The sequence below is a fragment of the Grammomys surdaster genome, unplaced genomic scaffold (assembly GCF_004785775.1).
Source record: "Grammomys surdaster isolate TR1022 unplaced genomic scaffold, NIH_TR_1.0 239, whole genome shotgun sequence".
NCBI lineage: Eukaryota > Metazoa > Chordata > Mammalia > Rodentia > Muridae > Grammomys > Grammomys surdaster.
Window position 1 is genome coordinate 8,260,963 of NW_021604684.1, and position 24,729 is coordinate 8,285,691.

The window sequence follows — 24,729 nt, forward strand, 5'->3', positions numbered from 1 at the left end:
CAAGTATGCACCATGACTTAAAATATAATCTAAATATAAAGCACTCTGGTATTCCATGCCTTCGTTATAATTTAACACCACACTGAATGCTACTGCTTCATAAAATTAAAGTGAATTCTTAAATACACGACTGACTCTTCTCCTGGGTCCTGGTCTCCATGTGTGCTTTCAGTTCCATCTAGGGTTTCTGTCTCTCCCCAACTTGCCTGCATGGGTCTCTGCGAGCAATAGCACTTGGTGTTTATAGCACCAGTTGCAGTAATACAAAGGAATAGGCGGCCATCCCCTCCTCCCTTCTAATGACTATGAAGCAGCTAACCCTGAATGAGATGGCTCTGGACCTTACAGCTGGGGCAGAGCCAAGGAAATACAGAGAGGAAGCGGAGGGAAGCCAGTAATTCTAGTAACAAGGTGACTCCTCAAAGACTCCATGGAGCACAGGGATGGCTCCTGGCAGAGTGGTTCATCTATAGATGAGTCCCACCCCAATCTCTTCTTATTCGTAAGTTACTGAAGCACTGGTGTTCAATTTCTGTGTATCAGGTGGCAGAGTGGATGTGCCCACCATAACCACAGTGTGAGCCAGGACACAGGGGGCTCACTTGGAGAAAACTCCACAGATCTCCTTGTCACTCGTGTGGCACTTAACATAATGAATCTCCCCCCTCCACTGCTGCTTCTGGCTGCCTGGAACAGGAGCTGCTCTGAATTTTCCAACTGGAGCAGTCTCTTCCGAGGGGTAAGCAGCAGGATGTACTCTGTAGCCACCAAACCAAGTATATGGCACACGTCTCTTCTCAACAATGAAAACCGGTACAAGTAAATGGAGTTTAAGTTACTTTGAAGCTTTACGGACACCCGTCTGCTCAGCATTTCTGAAAGTGTTGATCAGCATTAAGACTGGAACAAAGATTTAGCTGAACCTTACATCTTCTCTTATGTATACAACACCACCTCCGTAATACATGGGGTCTTGATGGCAGTCCCATGCCAACTCTGCACTGGGTTCCAGTGTAGAAAACCTGGAGTGTGGAAGGCATTCAGAGAGATAAAGAGAAGTAATGGCAGAGAAAGCTGCAGCTTGTCATTTGTATCTTTTAAGCTCAGTTCAGAAATACAGATGGGAGTTGGGGACAGAGAGAAGAAGGCAGCTGTCACCCTTGCTGCCCCTTGGCCCCTCCACCCCCCACCCCCACCCCCCGCAAACACACTAGCTCCAGCTCTCTGCAGACTTAAAGTGCAATCACTGCTATGACGTTTTCAGGCCACGGATCAGGCTGGAAGAAATTCAAAGCTGAAACTTCAAACACACTGCTCATGACTCAAGAGGCTGGAAGAGGGGAGAGAGGAGAGGCATTGGCAGATCTCAGGCATTCAAGTGCATCAAAAGAATCAATGTTCTTTCTCTGTGTGAAGAAAAGTCATACATGGTGAAGAGTCTTGGTTTAGAAAATGTCTTCTATCTGAAGACGCGCCAATGTGGCAGAGTCCAAAGGCTGACAAGGGCAGGAAGCAGCAGGGTCCCAGCTGTCCTCCCTGCTGCCCTGCCATACAGATGGGCTTGACTGTCTTCCAACAAGTCTTCAGCTCTCGGTGAGGAAGAGGCACACTGGACCAAGGGCATCTGGTAGGATGTGGCTCTCTTCTCGGGTCTGTCTGGGCTGGAGCCATCGCTGGGCCTCTGGCCATTGAACAGCAGGTAGCGGCCCCGGGCGTCTTGCTCCATTTTGAAGATCTCATACTCTGTGTGAGGTAGTTTGATGCCCAGAGCCACGCAGCCATTGGTGTGCGTCACATCCTGTTGGACACCCACCTGCCAGGAGCCCTCAGCCCCACACTCATTCCCACTGAAGACATTGAGGAGGGAGGCGGTGGCCGCATCCATGGGCGTGACCTTCATGTGATTCACTGTGGAGAAGAGAGATATCCATGACTCTAGGGACACAACTTAGGAGGCAGACACTTCTGGCAAATGCTAGGGATGCTATTTCAACACAGCTTTCACTTTAAAACACAATCCAATCTGGCTGACCACAGAGATCACAAATGTCAGCCTGGGTGGGAGGTTCCATATGCTGATTTGAATGGTGGTCATACCAAATATAGGCAATCAGCTCATAGTGTCATGAACTCTGCAGCTACCATTTAACTACACGGCCCTGCGATGACTACATTAAGTACCAGAAGTAATGTAGAAAAGGTGTCAAGTATAAGAAGATACGCACAGGGTTTGTGCAAGTGTATTCATTTCACAGAAGGGACTAAAGCAACTTTGGGTTTTGGTATCTTCAGGGAGTCCTAAAATCAATTCCCTATGAATGTAAAGTCATGACAGTATACTGTAGGTATGGCCAGAAAACAGTGAGATTTAAATGCTGAGCCCAGTTTGGAGATGATCACACATGTGAGGGTGAAATACAACTATCCCAGAATTCCTCAAGAGCTAAAAGCGCTCTTTAGGGTTACACAATGACCCCGCTACCCTCTTTATTTGGTATTACTCCCCAGGATTAAAAAAAAACATATTTAACAAAACTCAAATGTTAGTTTTATGAAAAGATTTTGAAGTATCTGAGAAGTTTCACATCAACCACATATCTGAATCACTGAGTTCACAGATTAATATGGGCTCGTCCGTCAGGGATCTAAATGCAGTTAGGCTGCAGACAACAAGAATGAGAATAAATAAATACAAGTCCCAGCCCACACAGACCCTTGGGGTCCTCCTAAGGACGAGCTTTGTATATGGGTGCAGTGGGATTTTTAGTGAGCAGACAAGGCCAGTGTACAAGAGCTAAATTCCTCCATCAAAGGAGGCTCAGGGCTTCGCTAAGGCAACACAGACATCTCACAATCATTGGACTACGGTGCTACTCAGAAGGGGTTACCCAAGGACCCAGCTACCCACTTTATTTGGTATTACAAACTGATACCACCTTTCAGGCATTCAAACTTAAAACTAAAGCAGAAAGCCCTCCCTTGGGGTCAGGGCACGTGCCTCCTAACCCCAGCTTCCTTGCTGGGGGGAGCAGTGCAGAGTGAACTTTCCCCACGATGCTTGCACCTTCTAGCCTGGGACAGGTTCTCATATGCAGCCTCAGCTCAGACTAGAAGTGACAGCTCTGAGTATCAAGAAGTAACTGACATCTGCTCCATATTCCTCATTTAGCAAAGGTACTGAGCAAGCAAACAGGCCTGATGCTACCCGACAGGCGGCTGATTTCATTGCAGGAACATTCCTGACTCTCACAGCACAGTGGCTCATGTGATGCTTTGGGTTCCATTGTACCTGACTGTCGTGTGGAGGCCTGGTACTAGCCTGCCCTAGGCAGGAAGGAGGTCAGATGGTATTTTCAAGGATGCTTTAAGGCAGACCTGGCTCTAACGTCATCCCTAGATCTCAAGCAGCAAAGATACCCTTTCTCTTAGGTTCTGCCCCAGCAGAAACGTGCTAAGCAGTGCAGTGAGACGTGAACCAGCAGACTTACCTTTGAACACAAACTCTGTGCCACCCATGACCCTAGAGGAGAGCACGCCGCGGCTGTAGCGGCCTCGAGCATAGATGGTAAACGTGGGATGCTTGCAGACGGGGTCTGAGTAGTGGTAGTAATGTCCTTCCCAGGTGTTGTTGTTGTCGTGGAAGATGAAGTGGCGGGTGAGGAAGAGGACCTCGGGGCGTACCTCACAGCGCTGGCTCACCCATTCCCCATGGAGGCCAATGGTCAGGTCAGCCTTGGGGGGCAGGATGGGAGGGTGGTGTTCATCGGACCGGTAAATGATGCGGCAGGCTATGCACGCATGGTTGTGGTTCTGAAACAAAGAAATGAAGAAAGACATTTAGAGACTTTAGTCTTCTCATGAGCTCAGTGTGCATGTGTATCCCTGAAAATGGGGGCAGGGGACAGGTTCACCACGGTTAGGATTGGGTACTTGGGTGATCATTATTTATCAGAAACCCCAAAAGAAATGGAGCCAGGATCTGGTGCTCAGGGAGTAAAGCACGGTGTGTATATTCACACAAGTGCACATGGCTCTAACAGGACAGCCTGCCTAATGTCAGAGATGGCATGGGCCCTTTAGAATCCTGTTGAGGTTTCAGATCATCACAAACCCAGTGGACATGTGTGGGTGAGGCTGAGGAGAAATCCCAATCCTTTGGTCCTGTTGGTGGGGATGTAAAATGATACAGCCTTTGTGGACAAGAGTGAGATGGTTTCTCAAAACCTCATAGAATTACTATACCATCCAGCTATTACCCTCCTGAATACATGTCCAGAAGAACCCAAAGCAAGAGCACTGGCCCACAGTAGCCAAAAGGAAAGCAATCCAACTGCACAGCCACAAATGAACAGCGAAGCACATGTTCTGCATGTGCGATGGCAGAGAACTTAACTTTAAAAGGCAGGATGTTCTGCACAAGTTACAACACAGATGGACCTCGAGGACACTGAGCTAAATGAAATACGCCAGTCATGCACGCACATACATTGTTTGATTCTATTTATTTGAGAGACCTTTAATGGTGAAATCCAGAGACAGGAGGTGGGAAGGCGACTTTGAGGGATGAGACGGGAGGTAGAGACAGAGAACCCAGGTAACAGGCAGAACTTCAGTTTCACTGGGTGAGATTTCTAGATATGAACAGAAGTGAAAGCTGTTTGACATTATGCCCTTAAGTGGGTATAATGAAACAGATTTATGGGTGTATTTTAGCACAATTACATTTTTCAAGGGAGAAACTGCTAAGCATACAAAGGAAAACACAGAGCTGTGACAACAGATGACAGGAATCACAGGGTCCCCTTGAGAAAGTGAATGCAGGAGGTAGAGAAGCCACAGAGAAGGGAATGGGGGACCTCTGGGGCATGGGCACACCTATCCATGGGTGTCTAGAGGTCAAGGTTCACAGCTCCTTAGCTCTTGGAATGCTTGCTTTCCCAACTTTATGCAGCTTCAGGTCCATAGTAAAGCTGTCCTCTCATTTCCAGGAGCATTTTAGTTGGTGCCCATAGGGCAGATGTCAGCTCTGACTAACCTGCTTGCCCGGAGGCTTCAGAGCTGGCAACCAAAACCTGACTGTAAGTCAGGAGGACTGGTCCTGGGCACAGCAGCATGATTATTGCCACCTCATCCAGCCCACAGGACAACTCTTAACCCAATGGTTTTCTCTACTCTCTTACTCCCTCAAAGTTTGTATGAGGCTCAAGGGGTGAGCAGAGTTGGATCATAGCCTTTAGTCTCTGCCTCCTAATCGGGAGGCAGAGCTCACTGGGACTCCCAGCTCCTGTGTATTCAGACCTACAACCACACCTTCACCCCTCCGAGAGAGGGACACACTTGTGCTCAGCATTTTTTCCTGAAGTCAAAACTTCACCTCCTTCTCCAAGGTAGGGTGGTAGCCTTCATAAATGTGATTTGGCAATGGTGACAAGTTTGCCTTACTGGAAGCCTGTGGTAAGGGTGGGAGGGGCTCTTCCACACCCCCCTTAAGTGAGATCTCTGTACTCACATGACCCTCTTCATCCACTGGATGAGCTTAGTTACAGTTTATAGTAGAGAGCACTTCCTTTGTGCCCATGATGTGTGGCTTGCAGATGAGAGAGAATACTTTGGGTTTAGTGTTAAAGGGTGGCAGGGGCAAGACTTCCCTCTCTCAGGGTCCAGGTTCATTTGCTGGCCTCGGATTCCTGCAGAGGGCTTTGGGGGAAGGGAAGAATATAAACCATTCTCTAGCCTGTTATCAGCAGACCACAGGGTGATATAGGACCCAGGGAGATAACAAGTAAACAGCCCACTGAAAGCAGAGCTGAAACAGAGTGGATGAGAATATCTCTGGGCAGATCCTGAAGGCCTGAGGCAGTCCTGCTGCCTATCTCACAGCTGGAGTGGCCACAGACAAGTTACTCATCTCTCTGTATTTTGACTTCCTCACTTACACCACGGTGACTCTTGGACACGCTTGCATAACTGAGGCAGGAGAGAAATGGCAGAGCAAGATGGTTCCCACTGACTGTCCCCTCTTGAGTAGACTAAAACAATGGTCATGGTCCTTTGGGTTCATGGTAGGAAGGAAAGTTCACACCAAAGTAAAAGTGAACCCAGAGTCCTGAGCTCTGACACACTATGTCCTCCCAGTAAGCTGCCAGGAGGTGAAGACTCCAAAGCTTTTGCCCTAAACGGGTTGTTCTGATATTTAAAGGCTAGGATGGGGAATTAGGCTTGTGTCTGTAACATGTATACTCTGGGGCTCCTGCAAAGAGCAGAGCATGTCAGATTATTACCACAAACAGCATGGAGCCTCTTCACCAAGCCACCAAGGCACTGGACAACTGTGACAGTCTAAAGTTCCTGTAGGTGGCTTGCCACATTCCAGATGAGGTATCAGAAGTTGATGTTCAGTTGGGATCAGAAATATAGATCCACAGGATCTCCAGTGTTCCAGAGCTGGGTCCCTTCCTGCTGGAATCTGAACAGCAAAGATGCTTGCTGCCTACTGCATCTGATTTCCAGAAGGTCTTACAAGGTTCTGTAGGCTGAATAACTTACTTTCACCCATCTCTACCTCCACTTCTTATCCATCCCACCATCTACAACTACATTTTCTATATCCGATGATAGTTTAGGATCATCCACTGTGCCACCTTCATTTCTGGCCTTTCTAGGGAGTTAAGTCTCAATCCCTGAAAAGATTTGTTTTCCCCTTCTGTACCAGTATTGGTTCAGGGACAGCTTAGTGCTGATGGAACGACACTGAAAATCAATACTGTTCAGTTCAACAGGAAAAGGTTGTGTGGGGGGAGGGTCCAGCTGTCACCCAGGCTACACCACAATGGCATCAGGACTGGTAGGTTGATGTTCATGAATAGCATTTCTTTAAGAACAGCAGGCAGGGGTCCTGGGCTCCAAGAGGATTCTTTTGGCCTGTGGTTCCCACAGATGAACTGTGCTCTCAAGATAAAGGTTTTCCATTGGTCAGAAATCAAAGGTAGGCCAGGCACGGTTGGACCAGTGGGCCTGTGGGATGTGGGTTCATGTGCGGAGGCCAGGAGGAACCTGGCTCTTAAGCATTAGTACTACCAAGCTCTGACTCTGGTTATTTTTGTTTTATTGTTATTAAAAGGTTGTAGAACTCATCACCCTAATAATTTTTAAGTGTACCACTCTGTGGCATTAAGTATAGTCACATGGTTAGGTAGCAATCGCACTGTCTATCTCTAGAGCCTTGTCATCTTCCCTAACTGAAATGATTCTCCATTCCTCCCTCCTCATGCCACTGGTAACCACCTCTGTACCTTCTGTCTTTGAACATAACAAGACTAAGGAACTATAAGAGATAACTAAGGACCTCCTATAAGGAGACTCATACAGTATCTGCAATTTTGTGACTGGCCAGAGTTGTTAGCAAATGTATTCTAGGTTCTCCCATGTTAAAGTATGTATCAGAACATCCTTTCCTTTTTAAAACCTAATCATTCCAATGAAGGGATACATTTTGCTTATCTGCTCCTAGACATTTAGCCTGCTTCTCCTCTGTCACTGTTGTGAATGATGCCACGAACATGATTGCGTGGGTATGTATTTGCATTTCTTCTTCAATCATTTTGAGTATATACCTAAATGTAAAATAGCTATACCATATGGCAATGCAATGTTTGCATTTTCGAGGGAGAAGCCTGTGTTCCCCAGTAGTTGTACCAATTTAACATCTCTATCAGCAAACTACAAGAGTTCCAATCCCCCTCTTCCTTGCCAAGATTTATTTTCCCCTTTTTCCTCCTTTGGTAACAGCTGTCCCAATGGGCAACTTCCTATTGTGGTTTAAATTTATCCTTCCATAACGATTTGATAAACAGCATATCTGTCACTTGTAAAATTCTTCAGAGGAGGGTCTGTTTTGCCCACATCCCCATCCCCTTTGAAGCAGTTTTCCAGTTACCATTAAGCAACCAAAGATGTCATAAGCAGAGGCAGAGATTTTGGCCTCAGTGGATGAAGTCAAGAAGGTGACAATTTTAGTCATGGGAGTGTGTAAGGAGAAGTTTCTGTGTGTGAATTAAGTTTTAAAATTGCTTTCTTAAGTTCTTATGCTCTTTGGTGTGAACAAAAATTAAAGGGACCCCCGCAATAGCGTCACAGTAGCAGAGAATGAAGCCTACACGGCGTATTGCTCTACAGCTCCTTCTCTAGGGTGCTTTAATGAGAGAGCCTTTGCAGATCGGCAGAGGAGAACTCCATATGCAGATTGTTCACGTGGAAGAGGATTTGCACCACCAGATAGCATTGGCTTTATAGAATTAGTTTTACTAAAAATTAAAACCTTCTGATGTAAGATTCCCACTTGAGAAATGCACTTTCCTAGGCTTGTCAACTTGGCTCTACACCCCTTCATTTCCCTCCATGTTAGAAAGGACTACCTATTTAAAGTCAGGGCTTCTGCATACACAGGGTTTGAAGATTAAAATGGGGGGGGGCAGTATACCTATCTTTGCTGCTGTTCTTTACACCCACTATAAAACTCTAATCTAGGGACTTGGGGTGCTATGGAGAGTGCTCATTTGGCATGTAAATGACTCTGGGTTCCATGCATAGCACCAGAGGTTGAAGGAAGACTTAATTCAAGAGGGTTAGAGCTAGAAATAAGCCCCATATAAGTGTTCTCTGAAAAGAAGAACTCGTGTTAAAAATGGAGATCCACCCTGCAGTTCCCAAGTACACAGCATTGCGGGCAGGGATCTGGGTTTGCTTTTCCACACATTGCTCCTGGGCAGCAGGATCAAGAACTGCAGCCTGTGCATAAGGATATGGGATTCTAAGGTGTTCAAGTACATCTATCTATGTCTTAAGTTTAATGAGAATGTTGGCATATTTTCCAGCCTGGGTAACCAAGGTGGAGAGAGAGAGAGAGAGAGAGAGAGAGAGAGAGAGAGAGAGAGAGAGAGAGAGAGAGAGAGAGAGAGAAAGAAAGAGAAACTTGGGCCAGATGACCTCACAAACTTAAAGCAGTCTTGGGCTTCTAATTCAATCCTAGGGCTTATGGAGTGCTACCTCCAACTTATTCAGCTCTCAGGCTTGAGGTTCTGCAAACAGCAAATGTACCCTCAACAAGGACTGCAGCCCCATGGAAAAGGGCTCTAAGGCTGATGACTGATGGGGGCTCTTCAGACTTCTCCTGTTTCCTGCCAACATTTATTTCGGGAGGGTTGGTCAACAGCATCTGCTGACAGTGCCCACTTGTTTCCATGGGCTTCCCAGAATGGAAGAAATTACTTGAGAAGATCTTGTGAAAGATCAATTCGAGTAGCAGCCTGGGCAAAACATAGGCCTTCAAAGCAGCAATTCTTGGCTAAAAGTTTTGTTCAAGGAGAGAAATGGGAGAAGATGGAAAACTTCCTTTCCTAAGGCTTTGCTGCATTGGATAAAAAAGTATTCATGATTCTCATACAGAAACCCAGGGTAGCCACAAGCCTATGGTGAATGTTCTTACAATGGCAATCTGCTGTGTGCTGGGTGACATTTCTGTTCCAGACAATCTGGCTTCCACATTAGTCCTTTCAGGCCAAGAGCAGAGAGCTCCCCCTCAGCATTCCCTAGGTCCTCTGGCAGAACACTGCCGAGCCTGATGAGGGTCCTGATGGACAAACAGATAGGGAGAAAGTACCACAGGATATTTAAGGAGCTGAATAATGAAAGTCATATTTATCCATCAGGAGAGCTGCTGTCTAGGGGAGGAGTATCTTTCAGTGCTTTCTGGAGACAGATTCAGAGTCAAGAAGATGGCTCAGTAGATCAGGACACTTGCTGCAAAGCTCTGTATGTGCATATACACACAAAGTAAACAAATAAATATAATGAATACATTTAGAATTGGATTCAGGTAACCTATGACCTCTGGTTCATTTTGATCCCTTAAAGGGGCCAGGATGACTTCACTGGTTCACAGAGGAAGTTTCCTGCCTGCTCCTCTCCTCTCTCCCTAGCTGCTGAGACATACTTTTTAAATGGCCAATTTCCTGCTTCTTGGGGGTTTCACTCTGGCCTCTCAGTGTTTTTGCCTTTTAAGGGATGAAATGTTTACCGCTTGCATTGTCCTTGACAACAAATCTTTCCTAGCCTGCTAACTCCTTAAATAAAGCAACCCTGCATGCCTGTTTGTCTGCCAGAATCCTCTGGAGGAGTCAAGAAATAACAAGATCTATATCAGCAATCAGGGCGTGGCAACGGTGCTGTAGCACAGCCATGGTGTGATGCTTACAACCAAGCAAGAAATCCCAACTGCCAGCGCCCTGTCCCTATATACACCAAGCGGCATCTGCTGTCTAGTGAACACCTCAGCCCAGTAATGGGAAGAATTTTCTTTAGGAAAATTTACTTAAGAATGGCCTGAAAACTCTCAGGCCACACCCCACCCCAAACCTTCAGCTGTGCACCACCACCATCCATCCATCTCCAATCATCTCTGCCGTGTCCTATCCTTTTCCCACTCTGGCAGATGAGAAAGCACACAGGGACCTTCCATAAAAGCACCCTGTCCTTTCCTTGAGTTAGTGTCCTGTCCCATTACTCAAGAGTCCCATAGCATATGCTCAAGGAACTAATAACAAATCTGGCCTGCAGCAGCAATGGGCTGAAAAAGTCTACTGCCCACGGCCACCTGTTCCAGTCCCTCTGATGTCACTAATGCCAGGAAGTTCCACAGATCACTGTCCTTTTCACGCAGGGTCAGCTCTCCCCATGAATAGATTTAGATGAATCTATTCATCTAAATTCAGACCAAAATACCAAGGGAGAAACACTGTATCTGTACTAAACCTGTAAGTGTTTCTGCTTGCTGTATCCTGGAGGATACAGTGTAACAGGCATTTATATAGACTCTGGCTCTCTTAGACACTGTAAGTGCACTAGAGATATATATGTATATAGAGGTATATAGAGCTTCCATGCACACATTACACCATCATAGGACTTGAGCTGTTGTTTGATATCTGTGGGGTTTTGGAACCAATGCCTTGTAGACAATGAAAGCCACCATTCTCAAACAAGACTCTGAATTACAAACTGATGCTGGTTCCCAGCCTGGGAGTTTCTGTAGAACTGGAGAGTGTGTCAGAGCTCTGACCCCTCTCTGTTAGGGTCAGGTGCTGTGAAGGCCTCATGTTGTCCTCCCTCCCACCTGCAGGCAGCTGCAGGAGCAAGTTTGCTAGGCCAGAATATTTAAGACACACAATGCCCAGGGGTTACTTTTCGACAATCCTTTTGCTTTACAACCCTGTGGATGAAATCTGTAGAGGATTTTGGAGAAAGAGCAATTCCATCAGCTTAAAACTCTTGCCATTTCCAAGACTCCTGGCCATTATTTGCTTTTGATAACCATGTGAGTCTATCACTGCGTGAATGAACTGGGTGTACATTCCAACTATATGGTTCTCATGGATCAAGGCAGAGGACGGTACTGTGCTGGGGTTAAACTCCCACTTGGAGCATCTTCTTAGGGGTTATTTTAGGCCACCTTGATTTTTCTTAAGGAAGAGTAGCCAATTTCCTCCTGAAAGAAATCCCCATACACCTGAGTCTGCAAACAGCTCTTATTTGCCAAAGGACTCAGAGCCTTAGAGCCAAGCTGCATAAAGCCTAGAAAAACAGACTGCCTTGAAGTTTCTATTTTTATATGGTATCCTGTTTCCACAGGGGCTAAGACTAGTGGTTTCAAACTCAATTTAGCGTTAAACTAAGTTTCAGCCAGGTCTCCATGGACCAGCAATTAGGGGAGGCAACAAGTTCAAAGCTAGAGATTCCAGGACCCCTGCACTGGCGTGTGTACTCTTTGAAGAAACTCTCTCCCAGTTGCTTCCTGTCCTGGGCTAGACAGCCACAACCAGCCCAAACAACCTGCTGCTGGAATGTCCCATGGGCACAAGCCACTGGGCTTTACCATTCCAGTGTCTAGAAGGATACTGGCCAAGTCCATTCACTTTCTCCTAGCTGTCTTGGGGAAGGATCTAAAAACTTCCTGAGGGGCATCACTATGCACCAACGCCAAGAGGTACAAGGCAAAAGACAACAAGAAAAGAATGGGTCCTTTTAGCTGCTAAACCCAGTGGTCTTATAGTCTTGAAACCATCCTGGCTGGGCAGCCACAGTGGTCCCACAGCATAGGTCTTGCTGAGTCAAGGGAGCCTGAGCCTTTGTCCCAGTGGCTACTAGCTTTATCTATGGTCTCACTATTCCTTATGATGCCGAGCTGGGATGTTTTTTCTTTTCTTGAATTTCAATTTTCCCTGGCAATGGTTATTAGGTTCTGTAAAACCAGGGTACAGATTATAGAAGGTACCTAAAGGAAATCTCAGTCTTGTCACCCCCACCCTTCCTAGAAATCCATTGCTAGGTTTCCCCTCTTCATACCCTCTGTTCCTCCCTGTTTGCAAGCATTAGTTTCACACAAATGAGATCAGTTTACACATGCTGGTCTTCCCCTTATCCCTTTTATGAAGAATGTTCTAGATAAACCTCATTTCCTCAAATTCTTTCCACCATTGATGCTTCTGGAATCTTGGATTTGGACCTGGGGTTTAAGGAGTCTGATTCTTGAGAATCTAGATAAATGCTCCCACAACTGCCTAATCAGAGAAGGGAGGGGAAGACAGGAGGATGTGTCTTACGGCCGCAGACAGTGCTTGTACACTCTCCAGCCAGAAATCTTCATTTCTGCAGGAGCTGTCAGCCAGAAGAAGAGCTCCTCTCTCCAGCTCAGGGAGACAGGATGGACAACATCTGTGTAGTACCTCCATTGTAAAGGAAAGAGAAGTACAGGGCCTCTAAAGGGTCAGAAAAGGAACACTTGACCCCAGCTGATGCCAGCAGGACAGCTGTGTACTAGGACTGGCTCCCATTTCCAAATTCCACATGCTTGCCAATTTATCCAGAGTTCAAGAAAATCTTTTAACTGTTTAGAAATAAAAACTGCCCCAGAGAAGGTCAGCATCATGCCTGTCACCCCGCAATCCCATGCCAGGCCAGGATAACTGGCTCTGAAGACATTCTTCCCCACCCCCAGGAGTCACAAGCCAGTCAGGCTCTGCTGACCTCTAGCCAGGGAGGAATGCTAGCCTCCCAACCTGGACTGAGGACCATAGGTAAGAGGCTCACCTAGAAACCTTCATACCCTGGAGGTATGGCAGAGAAGGTGGGGAAGAGATTCATGTAAGAAAGGGGAGGTGGGAAACAGGAAACAAAACTAATTCTCCTCCTTCTGGCACTTAAAACGACCTTAAGACATCAAAGAACCCAAGTGGGCACATGCTGGCAAAGAAACAGAACCTGGCCCTGGGCATGCAAACATTAGCACAAGGTTAGGTAAGGGGCAGACAGCCTGACGTGACTCTACCCGTGAGTATTGAGGGGATGGGTTTTTGCTGTTTTGGTTTTGTTGTTTGTCTTCAAGACAATGTCTTATACTGTAGCTCAGGCTGGCCATGGAACTCACTATCTCACTATGTAGCCCGGGCATGCTTCTCAGCAATTCTCCCTCAGCCTCTTGAGTGCTAGAATTAGTCTTGAGCCTACTTACCAGGCATACAGCTGTTATTCTTCCCAGTGGAAGAGGTGCAGGGAATGACAATGCCCCTGCCTGCTTGACAGATCGCCATAATGGTTTGGAACAACAAAACAGGGGCATGTTCCTGGCTAAGGGGGAGTTGGTGGACAACCCAGACCACATGAAGTCAGTCTTTACTCAAAGGACACCTCACATGTAGATGTGAAATCCCCTTCCCTTCCTTCATTTCTAATTCATTTCTAAGCAAGATGGCATGCATCTATGAAGCTCACTGCAGAGTATAGATGGTACCAGGCAGTACTCAGAACAGAACCATAAGCCTACAGTCCTTACCTGCTTTTCTAAAAGATCTAGTTTAGCCTGGCCTAGAACCATGCCACCAACAGCAGGCAGCATCCTGTTAAGCAGTTCCAATACTGTGAATGGATGGAGCTTTAGGCCCCTTGCCCATCACAGTAAAAGGATACAAGGCCTTCCTCGAGTACCACAGCTTCCCCTGTCTCTTGGTGCTTCTGAACATAAGGACAGAGCACAGTGGACCTTCCTCCTCCTTCTCCATGTAGGAAGCTACAGGAGCCCTGCTGGGTCCTGCTGGTAAGCTGTCCACAGCAGTGCAGCATAACCTCAGGCAGTCCCGGGCTTGTGTGCGCTGGACCACCATGAGGCACCACCTTGCACACAGGACATAATTTTCATAGTTTTAATAAAGATGATTATTTAGTAAAGCTCCGTTACATGAGCTTACAATGGCAGATGGAAAGAAAGGCATCCCTGTACCATCTCCAGCAGAGAAGTACCTGCCATGACCTGATTAGTGATGAGTAAACTCAGAGGGATCTATGAAGAAGGCTTTAATCAGTGAAGAAAAGTCAACCACGCTCACTCTTCTTAGCTATGTTCCACCAAGGCCAACTAGCATGGCTGGTGGACACTATAGAGAAAATCCCCTGACTACAGGCTTGAATCTGTCTGCTCGCCCAAGTCCAGACCACAAAACATTAACTGACATGATTTGGAGCATGAGGGAGGAAATGTCTTGTGAATTCCAAATACTGCTAGAACATAACTCTAATAATTAGAATTATAAGATTTAATTGCTTCCTGACCTCCTCCGTCCCCCTTCTAATCACAGCCATTTAATAAAAAGGGAAGATGGGTCTTGAAGAAAGAGATTTAGTTCAAGTGTGGGCACTGGAATTCACCAAGTGTATAACAAAGGCACCTGACCCATGATAGTGTGTCTCAGGAAGCCATTGCCAACCTGGAAGCAGGAGTAGGTAAATGACCACAGGGACGTCTAAGGTCCTATGGGACAGCATGCTACTGTCCCAGTAGAAACACTGTTCCTTCCACCTTCTCTAATGTTGGGGTGTGCTGCTGCTGGGAGTCTTTCCCAGTGTGGTGGTCATAGTACCCCTCATGCTATCCTTTGGGCTGTACAGAGCTTCTGTGATGTTGGAGTTATTGTTAATGGGCATCACAACTACTCCCCAGAACAGGAAACACGTGGGTGGCAGAACAGGAAACACGTGGGTGGCAGACCCGAGCTCCCAGTTACATATCCCTTCCCAGCCTTCCACGCTTTTCCTTTTGCTTTCTAGAAACATCTCCTCTATGAGGTAGAACCCTACATTCTTCAGGTTCCCCGGGATCTCTCTGACATGCCCTGTGGGCCACCCATTTTACCGAACCAAGGAGATACAGACTCTGCAGGGCTCAGTGGCTAGGTGAGTACCTTGGCGTTCTGCAGGGGAGGCTGGTAACTGGATGGCCGGTAGAACACCCTCTGGGTAGCGTCAGTGTGGATGTCGCCCAGGAAGAGCTCCTCTACCAGGTGGTCCAGGCTATGGTGGGGATACTGCTTCTCCACACGGATGAGCTGCAGCTCATGCATGGCAAAGTTCACAGCCTTGGTGCACTCATGGCTACTCTCCTCCTGCCACAGGTCATAGGCTACATCCTGTACCCAGGCACCACCAGGAGCCAGGAAGCCCGGACAAGTTCGGTTCACCAGTCGGCTGAGTTGTTCAGCAACTGCCTCTGTGTGGCAGATGACTTGGACACCATGAAGTTGGTAGTCAGCCTCAGTGCCCCCACGGATGATCCAGGATGCCTGACGAAGCCGGATCTTGCCTCGGATGATGAGGGTATAGGTGGGATTTGTACAGCGGTTGCTGCCATAATAAAACTGGTAGGCCTTGAAGGTATTATTGTTGTAGAATCTGTAAGACCTTGTGATGAACTCCGGACCTGACCTTACTTCACAGCTGTTGAAGACAAGAACAGGGGAAGAGCTTGGTGAATCCAATGCCATGTGGAGGACATGGCAAGTCATGGCAGTAAAAAGAACAATGCCTTCTATGTCCTTTACAAATGTCAATTTATTGTATCTTGACAGTAGTCTAAGTACTGTGTATGACTACCATCCATCCACCTCTGAGGAAACCGAGACAAAGATGAGGAGACATGTACAAGATCACATGAGCCTGACCGTGAATCTAGGCAACACAGCTTCAGGGACTGACCAGAGCTACTCTCTTCTAAAAGGTTTTCACTCACTGTATGTGAGGAGATGCAGGGACCCCTTTAGGGAAACTCTCTCTCTCTCTGGATAAGAAGGAACAGTGTGCTGCTGACCTATACAAGGAACACCCACCTGGTAGATAAAGAACAACTAGACTCATGAATACTTCAAATTAGGGACCTTGTCTAGGCTGGTACGAGGTGTCCTTTGTTCTGAAATGGAATCTTGGCAGAAATGGAAGTCAACCCTTCTATCTACTCAAAAGTTTTATCCTCTCAGTGGGAAAAACATTAAGAGGCAGTTAAATGGAAGCAAAGTGAACATAATAAGAGAGACCAGGATTCCTTTGGTTTGTGTTGACTGACAAAGGGGGAATGCCCTTAGATAAATGCTAGGCTCTCAAGCCAGAAACCCTGTGACTGAGTCCTATGGAGCAAAATAGCTTGACGGGCTCAGGGACATTCTCACATGGCTTGCCACCAATCCATACGGACACAGCAGAGCCGGTACCAGTGGAGGCAGGGACTCTTGAATCACTGCCCAGAGTTTGTCCGTGAAGCTTTTTAGACCCTGGTCTTTCCAGTTAGAACTCTTGGCTCGTCAGAATTCTTCCTCTGCTCATGAACAACCCTGAGCTGAGCTGCCAGCATGTCTAAATCAAGCAACTGGGATGCCATCCAAAGCACAGGTGCTTCCCAAAACTGACAACAACTTGGACTTTTAGTTGGCAGACTGATGAGGGATAACTACTACTTAATATGGGTACTTTTTGTTATGTAAATGCATTCATTAATGTTAAACAATGCCTTGTGGATATAAAACACATAGTCCTTTGAGCACAGGTCATGGGAAGCAGAAGGAAGGGGCAAAGGCCACCTTAGGCTTCTGACTCAAAGGAACTGGAATTGAGGGTGATCAGCAACAGAGGTCAGCGGAGGTGGGAAGAGCTCTCCTTTTTCATTGTTTTCTTTTGATCATTTCCTTTTAATCTCAACATCAGCACTCTGCCTCCTGAACTCAGTGCATCTCAGACCCAGCCATTCACTCCAGCCGCCATCAGCTCTAGCCAGATGTGTGCACACCTCTCAAGGGTCACTCCCAGCCTACAGCTGCTCCCGTGTATTTGCCACAAAATTGCTGCAGGGCCCTTTAATAAATCTGGATCCTATCTTAAGCAATCCTTTCAAGTTTTCTTAGACTAGAATACCTATAACCTGGACACAGTGGCACATGCCTGTAGTCTTGCTATCCCAGAGGTTTAATAGGAGAAACATTTAGCTTAGGAGTTCAAGGTTAGACTTGAACTAAGCTAGGTCAAGATAGCTCAGAGTCACCCAACACACAGGGAGCTAGGTTGTAGGGATGGGATCCTGCCTGGTCAAGTCGTACCCATTCTATATCCAGCCATAACTTTGCTACTTCCTCTACGTAGATAACTCTTCCTGCAGGAAGAAACTAGACTTTCAGGGCCCATCCTGATTCTAAAGCAAGGTTTTCTCACACTCTCCTGCTGTCATTGCGCCCCTGCTCCTCTGGGTCCATCTGCAAAATCTATGACAATACAGACCAAGTCTGTTTGAGCTATAAACACAAAATATATACAACTGCTGGCCACACAGCAGCCACCTAATAAATGACCATTTAAGTTATAATTTCGCATTTAAAACATATCTACAAAGAGTTTAGCACAGTCATTTTAAGAGACCCCATTTTTTCTTAAAAAAAATCAATTTCATCATTTTATAGGTTTTCTTTTGTCTTATGTCCATATGTGTTGAGTTATTCCCGGAAGGTCTCTGGGGGCTGCTCTCCATATCCCAGAAACTGTGCATAGGGAGACATCATCAGATCCCAGTTAGTCTTGTTAATGTGCAACAGTTTAATGGGTAGAAAGAAAATCGCTGATCTGCCTCTAGGCTATTTTTAAAAGCTCTAATGGAAGATAAGCCAGAGCTCAAACTAGGATAAATCTCAGCTTCACAGCACAGAAAAGAATCTAAGAACTGGCTAGTAAAGGCAGCTCTTAACTTACTCTCCATGCCCTGAAACTGGAGATTAAGTTACCAGAATATGGCGAGAATATTTAGACCAGAAGAAGCTTTGCAGTCAGGTTTCAGGGATGGCGAAATGCAGACGCTTAATTTCACTTGCTAATGGTTTCTCTTTATACAGGAGTGGTCCCACAGAGTTCAGTAAACAAGGATCTATTCACTCATACTGTGTAGTTAGCAGTGCTGTGATACCATTGCTGCTTTGGAGTAAGATTTCTACAGCTCCTAGTTCTGTTTGCATAACCAACCATAATTTCCTAGAGCTGCCTGGTTCTCCCTTGCTGTCAATTATTTAGATGCAAAGCTAGCATCTAAACCCATCAGAGGGTCTTCCTCAGACCCTGCTCCCAGGTTGCTCTCTGCAGTTCCTGTCTCAAATCATGCAGCTCTTACCCTGTGGACACCCAGTGGCCCTCGATGGTCGGGGGCATCTGCACCGTGATCCGTGCACCATTGTGGAGATGCTTGAGCATGTGATGGCACTGTGACTCCTTGAAAGCCCTCCAGGCGCTTTTTTCTAAGGACCGAGAGTGTGATCTGCTGTCTGGATGAAGGAGGGCAGAGCCCTCTCCCAGCCCTGGAAAAGCAAGAGCAAAAAGTAAGCAAATCCGAAGCCCTTGGTGTGAGTCATATAGACCATGCTGTTTGCAACTGGGAGTGATGGTAGTGGGAAAAGTGTGCCCACTCCGCCAGGCTGTGCACTGTGCTTTCTCCTTCGGAACTCCCATGCCAGAGTGGGGAACCCTCTAGGAGATCATTTCCCTGGTGAAAATGGATGCCTGTGAGAATCAGAACCTAGCTTGCTTGGGGCCACCCAGCTAGTTCTTTGCAAAGCCAGGGTTCAGGTCCGTTCACCTAGGTTTTTTAACATATTCACAAGCACCTGTGTGGTAGAGCCCTGAATGGACCTCACAAGGTCAGCTCAGAAAGGGCATGTTCTAGAAGCACTGAAAAGGAAGAGGTGGAGTTGAAGAAAGAGGAGGGACGGGGGTATCAAGAAGGGTACCTTCACACACTGACATATTTAGGTGAGAAATAACAAGAGCAAAGAGATCAACAGTGTTGAAAACACAGCCTGGCTGATGTGGAAAGAGAAATGGCCAGGAGACAGTTCTCAAATTCCTGGCTGGGACCTGCTCCTTGGCTAGCCTTCCATAGGCTTGCACTGAGTCTCATATTTTCTGGCCATCACAGACTCCAGATGGATGCCATTGTTATGGTTTATCTAAGGGCTTATGAACTAGAATCTTGGCTTCTAGATTTGATGTTAAGAAATGGTAGGGCCTTTTAAGTAATGAAGTCCAATAGTCGTTATCAAGGGCATTGTGGAAGCACCCTAGAACTTTCAGGCTGCTCATATTCAGATATCTGTTCCCAGTGTCTCAAACACTGAGAGGATGGAATGAGTTGTTGGTGCACAGTCCCAGCAGTTAGAAGATATATGCCTCTGAATATGAACCCTCATAGTTCCCTTTGTAAAATGCTGCTTTGTTGACAGAGCTGCTGCTGCTTCTCCTCCTCCTCCTCCTCCTCCTCCTCCTCCTCCTCCTCCTCCTCCTCCTCTTCTTCTTCTTCTTCTTCTTCTTCCCCTTCTCTGCACTATTCAAACACAGTTGGGAGCCATGAGTCTAAGGCACCTATGGGCTCTATTCAACTAATAAAACCTGAGTAAGAGATTCTTGACTTAAGTTGATGGTGATAAGTTATGGTTTGAAAGTGGAGTGTCCCTCTATAGGCTGATGGTTTTAAATGTTTGTTCCCTATCTAAGAGCATTATTTTGGGAAGCTTTCTGGGTAGAGCCTCACAGGGAGAAGTAGGTCACTGGGGATAGGCATTGGAAGACTATAGCCCTGGTTCTGGTTCTAGTGCCCTCTCTGCTTTCTGGCCCATCATAAAGTAAAACGTGCCTGTCACATGACCCCACCACCATGAGCTGAACTACTCTACCATTACCTGCCTTCCCTGTCATGGTGGACTGAATTCTCTGAAAGAAGAAGCCAGAATGAAAGTATTCTTTGTTGTTCGATATTGTGATCGTGGTGATACAAACATTGCTAATACATGTGGTGCTCAGGTTAAGGCTAAGACCACTGCTTTTGACCTGAGCTGCTTGCAGGCAATAGTAAAAACAGTAATTGCTATCATTATTATAGCAATATTGTGACATCATTATTCACAGTCATAGTTATGCAGCAAGGGTCTCCATAGTCCAGGGAAGCTTCCTCCAGTGATTCTTCTAACATTTTGTTCCATCTCACATGTACTATCCCAGACGGACGGCCTGGGCAGTGGAGGAAAAAGCAAGCTTGCTGATCTCAGACCTTCGTTTTCTTCTCTAATCACCGCCTGCTAACACAACAGCATACCCAACATACACACACACACACACAAGAAAGGACCCTCCCCCAGTGTTGTTCAGCTGTGACGACACTGGGCCAGGACAAGTCAGGATTCTGTGATGGACATCATCTACACCATGTGCTCTCATGGAGCATTTAGCACAACTCTGATCATTTAATACCTATTTGTCTGACATCTTTTGATCTTTCATTTGGTTGTAAACTAATACAGGGGACAAAAGTGCCATTCACCATACCTCTACCAATTCCAATAGCTATAATTATCCTGATGACAGTAAACAAGCTCCATTCCTTGTCAGGCAATCAAAGAACAAAATGTAATACAACTCACTATCTGGTGGATCGATAATATAATCAATTATAATGTGGCTAGCTTCTAATAGACTTTAATTAAAGACCTAAGGCATGAAAGAACAGGAGAGGATTCTACTTGAAATGTGACTCTAGGCATTCAATAAAGATGCCAATATCTCAGGGATGACCAAATTTTGTTCTAAAGCTTGATGTGCAAACTCCTTTGTACTCTATGAATGTTTTCTCATAAACGCCTATATCTTAAAAGCCAGGAGTGCAAGGGATGGGGCTGAAGTTGCCCAAGCTGGCCTGCTCGAATTTGAAACTGGATTTGCTGCTTGCAGGATTTTACTCAACTCAAGACTTCCATGGTGTCTGAGATTCACCGTTATTTTATTACCAGTGACAAAACACTTGGCTCTAACAATGACATAATGCTTTAACAATGCCCATGAATCATTCACAGCAGCCTCAGAAGGCTTTGACATTTATCTGTTCAAGGAGAATTGGCAAGTTTTCTGACCTTTGGTGGCAAATGTTGGCTCTTCACGTGTCTTGGTCACAAAACACAAACACAGCTTCATGTTTTTGTGGGTATTCTCATGTCCAAGCCACCAACACATATTGGGTGAGAAACTATGGCATTGCAGTTATTCTTCCCACAATAAATATTTGCCCCACTGAGGACAAATTAATACCCCTCGCTCTGTTGGAAGACATGTTTTCCCTTCACAGTAGTTTTTCTCCTCAGTCTCAGAGTCATCAGTTGGTTATGGACAGAAGGCATGAATGCTGACTCAATAGTTTACTCTTGTGATTTTCAAAACCAGTCTGCTCTAAATAAACTCAAAATAAGGAGTAAAAGATACCCACACAGGAAACAAGCGAGGAGACACGAGTGGCAGAGCACACCAATCTTTACTACTACTTGTAGACCAAAGAGACTGTGACTCCCATCAGTAGCACCACTCACCACGCAGATCTTAAAGTAGAAAAAGGAGGGAGGGAGGACATCTTGTGGTTGCTGAAATACACTATAGGCTGATGAGCTCAACCTCTCTGAGCTTCATCCCACTTACGGGTAATGAGCCCATTCCTCTTGGGCTAGGCCTAATTTAGCACAGTGCCTTCCATACACCGTTAACACTATTCAATAATAACAACGCTCTTATGCCAATCTCAAAAAGTCTCTCCTAACAGACAGTTAAAATAATGGTAGTCCAGAGCTGGCCTCTCTCTGAGCTCTGAGGAGAACGGAGTACTCAAAATTAAGCTTGGGCTGGCAGTCAACATTTTATGATTCTGAAGAAGAAAGCAAAGAGTGGGGCTGGCAGCCAGCAATCTATTAACTATTCTGAACAAGAAGAGAGTGAAAGCTAGGGCTGGAAGCTTGCATTCTACAATGATTCCAAAGAAGAACATATAGCACCAGGCATGTGATTGTTGACACACACCGATCAGCTTGACAAATACTGATCAATCAATTATTTGTGTATTTTAGAGGCAGGAAGTACAAATATGAATTAAGGTACATCTTGTTGACTTAACAGTCTGGATAGGAAATGGGTAGAGACGATTAAGGAGGACTCTGGGAATACAGCCAGGCCCTCAAAGGCATAGGCAGGAGTGATGGGTAGTATCTCCATGGGCCATTCAAAAGAACGGAGTCACACAGGGAAGGAAGGTTATGTTTGTGTTCTTAACAGGTGGCAAGAGAAATAAAATCCATTACGGAAATCATTGGAAAGTAGGAGACATACGCCAACCTAGGATGTGGCTCTCAGTCATGAACACATCTTAGCCATGCAGCCATTTCAGCCAGGGAATACATGGCCAGCAGATGGAGACAACTCAACAGGTGTGATAGTGAATTTATGTGTTAATAATTGTCTTCATTTGTTTCCCATTGTTAAAGGAAGCTACCCGAGACTAGCACTTTTTAAATTAAGTTTATTTTTTAATACAAAGTATGGCATTGACTGTTGCTTGGCTCTACTGGGGGCTGTGACTCTTCACACTGTGCTGGATCCCAGCATGCCTCATGGGAGTGTGATGGGAGTACACTCAAAAGCAGGTAGGGGCCACAGATCTGTTATAGCCATTTGTTCCCCGAGATCATGGTAATTCTTCCCAAGAGCAATGTCTCCAGTGACTTAATTACTTCCCACTGGGCCCCAGTTTGGGGGGAAGAGGAGCAGTTGTGGGGATTGAGCAAGCCTAGAGAGTAACACATGCTAAGCAAGCCCTTCACCCCTGAGTTACATCCCCATCCTCAGCTCTTCTTACAGGGTCTCACTAAGTTGCCTGGGCTGTCCTGAACTCACTCTGTAGTTCTCCTTGGCCTTGGTCTTTTGAGATTTCAAGAAACTGTGATTATAGGCATGTACCAACTCAGCCTGGCTTAGGCTTCACCTTTTCCAGGTTCCACTATCTGACATCATTACACAGCTTTCTACACATGAACCCTTGAGGAGTTCTGTATGGACTGTGTGCACAGGGATAGACGCATGAGTGTGCCCCTAAACAGGGAGGTGAATTACTGCACTAAGAAATCCTAGATTTTGCTATGATCTTATCCACCAACATATAGCAGTCAGCTACTCAGACAGTAGGAATACCCAACAACAGCAAAGAAAACCCAGATTTTCTTGAATAATAGGAAGCACAATGTTGGGTTACCCTCAAGTTTGTGCTCCAAATAACAGATGTCAGTGCCCAGCTCTTACATCACTTGAAAGCATAGGTCACACTTTTGGACAGTGGTACTTAACAGAGCTTTCCTGGGTAAAGATGGAGCTGGGACGTCGACTGTCACCCACACATCCCCTCCCTAGACCCACGATGCTTTCAGGAACAAGCCAGGTCACTGAGAAACTAAAGAAGAGCCTTAAAGAGATGGAAGGGAGGGAGGCAGTGGTGCTCACATTCTCAGAGACAACATTCGTTTACTCAACAAAGTTCTAGATAACAATCGTGTATTGGGTTCTTTCTTATACAAAGATCATTGTTAACTTACGAAAACTATATAGGGCTAAATCCTTGATTTTTCAATATTTTAAGAACTCAATTATCTAGAGATTCTGGTTTCCACATGCCTATGTAGACCTACTGGGAAGAAAATTCTTCTAAGGCATTTTATAGATAACACAATGCAACATTCACTGGAAAACAATACTTTTCAAGCATACTTGGGTCTGAATTAAACTTTGGTCAGGCCAGTCTCTAGAGTTATACTCTAATGCTTAAAATTTAATTTTAAAAAGTAAATAAATGTAATATTAACACATTAGCAATATTTCCTCTGGGCAGAGGGTTCTGAAGGATCATTTTCTCAACTCATTTTGCAGCTTTCCCTACTTCAAATAATATGTGTGCCTCAATAATCAGAGGGGTATGGTATCTCAAGTCAGCACTAGCATTGATACAGAAAATGAGACTGATTAGCTTAACTACAGGTAATTACTTATCCATGAAATCACCCTGCCCAATTAAAGGAGCAGTCATTACTGTAAAGCATGCTTTGAAGTGGATACAGGAAGATAAGCTCCAGCATAGCTCCCAGGTCCTGGAATAAGAGTTTGTATGCTGCAGATGGTACCAGGGCTAAACACCATGTGGGCCCTGGTGCACACCACACTCTTGGTTTTAGTTCCAAGTTTCCGCCCAGTAGTAAACAAAAACTAAAAAGGACTGCTTATACTATCTGTAAACTTTCATGCAGAAAATATTTACCCTTTAGAAAAAAATAATAAAGCAAAAAATTTAGAAGTTCTAGCTATGTTTGATTTAGATGGACATATTTTAATATCTACCAAGGCCTTTGGACTGGATATGGGCTGAACTGAGATAGCTAAGTCCTCTTGTCTATGTGATGTATATCACATATATGTGATATATGTTCATACAGCATGCATATATGTAGTGTATAGTATGTCAATATATGTTTG

At 45.6% G+C, this 24,729-nt stretch overlaps 1 protein-coding gene across 1 annotated transcript in view; it reads right to left on the reverse strand.

The window, feature by feature from the left end:
• Positions 1–1,261: 1,261 nt before the first annotated feature.
• The window catches only part of Apcdd1 (APC down-regulated 1), a 28,164-nt gene continuing 4,696 nt past the window's right edge, over positions 1,262–24,729 (reverse strand). Inside the window, exons 2-5 of the mRNA XM_028774192.1 lie at positions 18,521–18,704; positions 15,288–15,819; positions 3,489–3,810; positions 1,262–1,908 (exon numbers count right to left, since the gene is read on the reverse strand). Of these exons, the coding sequence (XP_028630025.1) occupies positions 1,460–1,908; positions 3,489–3,810; positions 15,288–15,819; positions 18,521–18,704 (1,487 nt within the window). The 3' untranslated portion in view covers positions 1,262–1,459. The remainder of the gene's footprint in view (positions 1,909–3,488; positions 3,811–15,287; positions 15,820–18,520; positions 18,705–24,729) is intronic.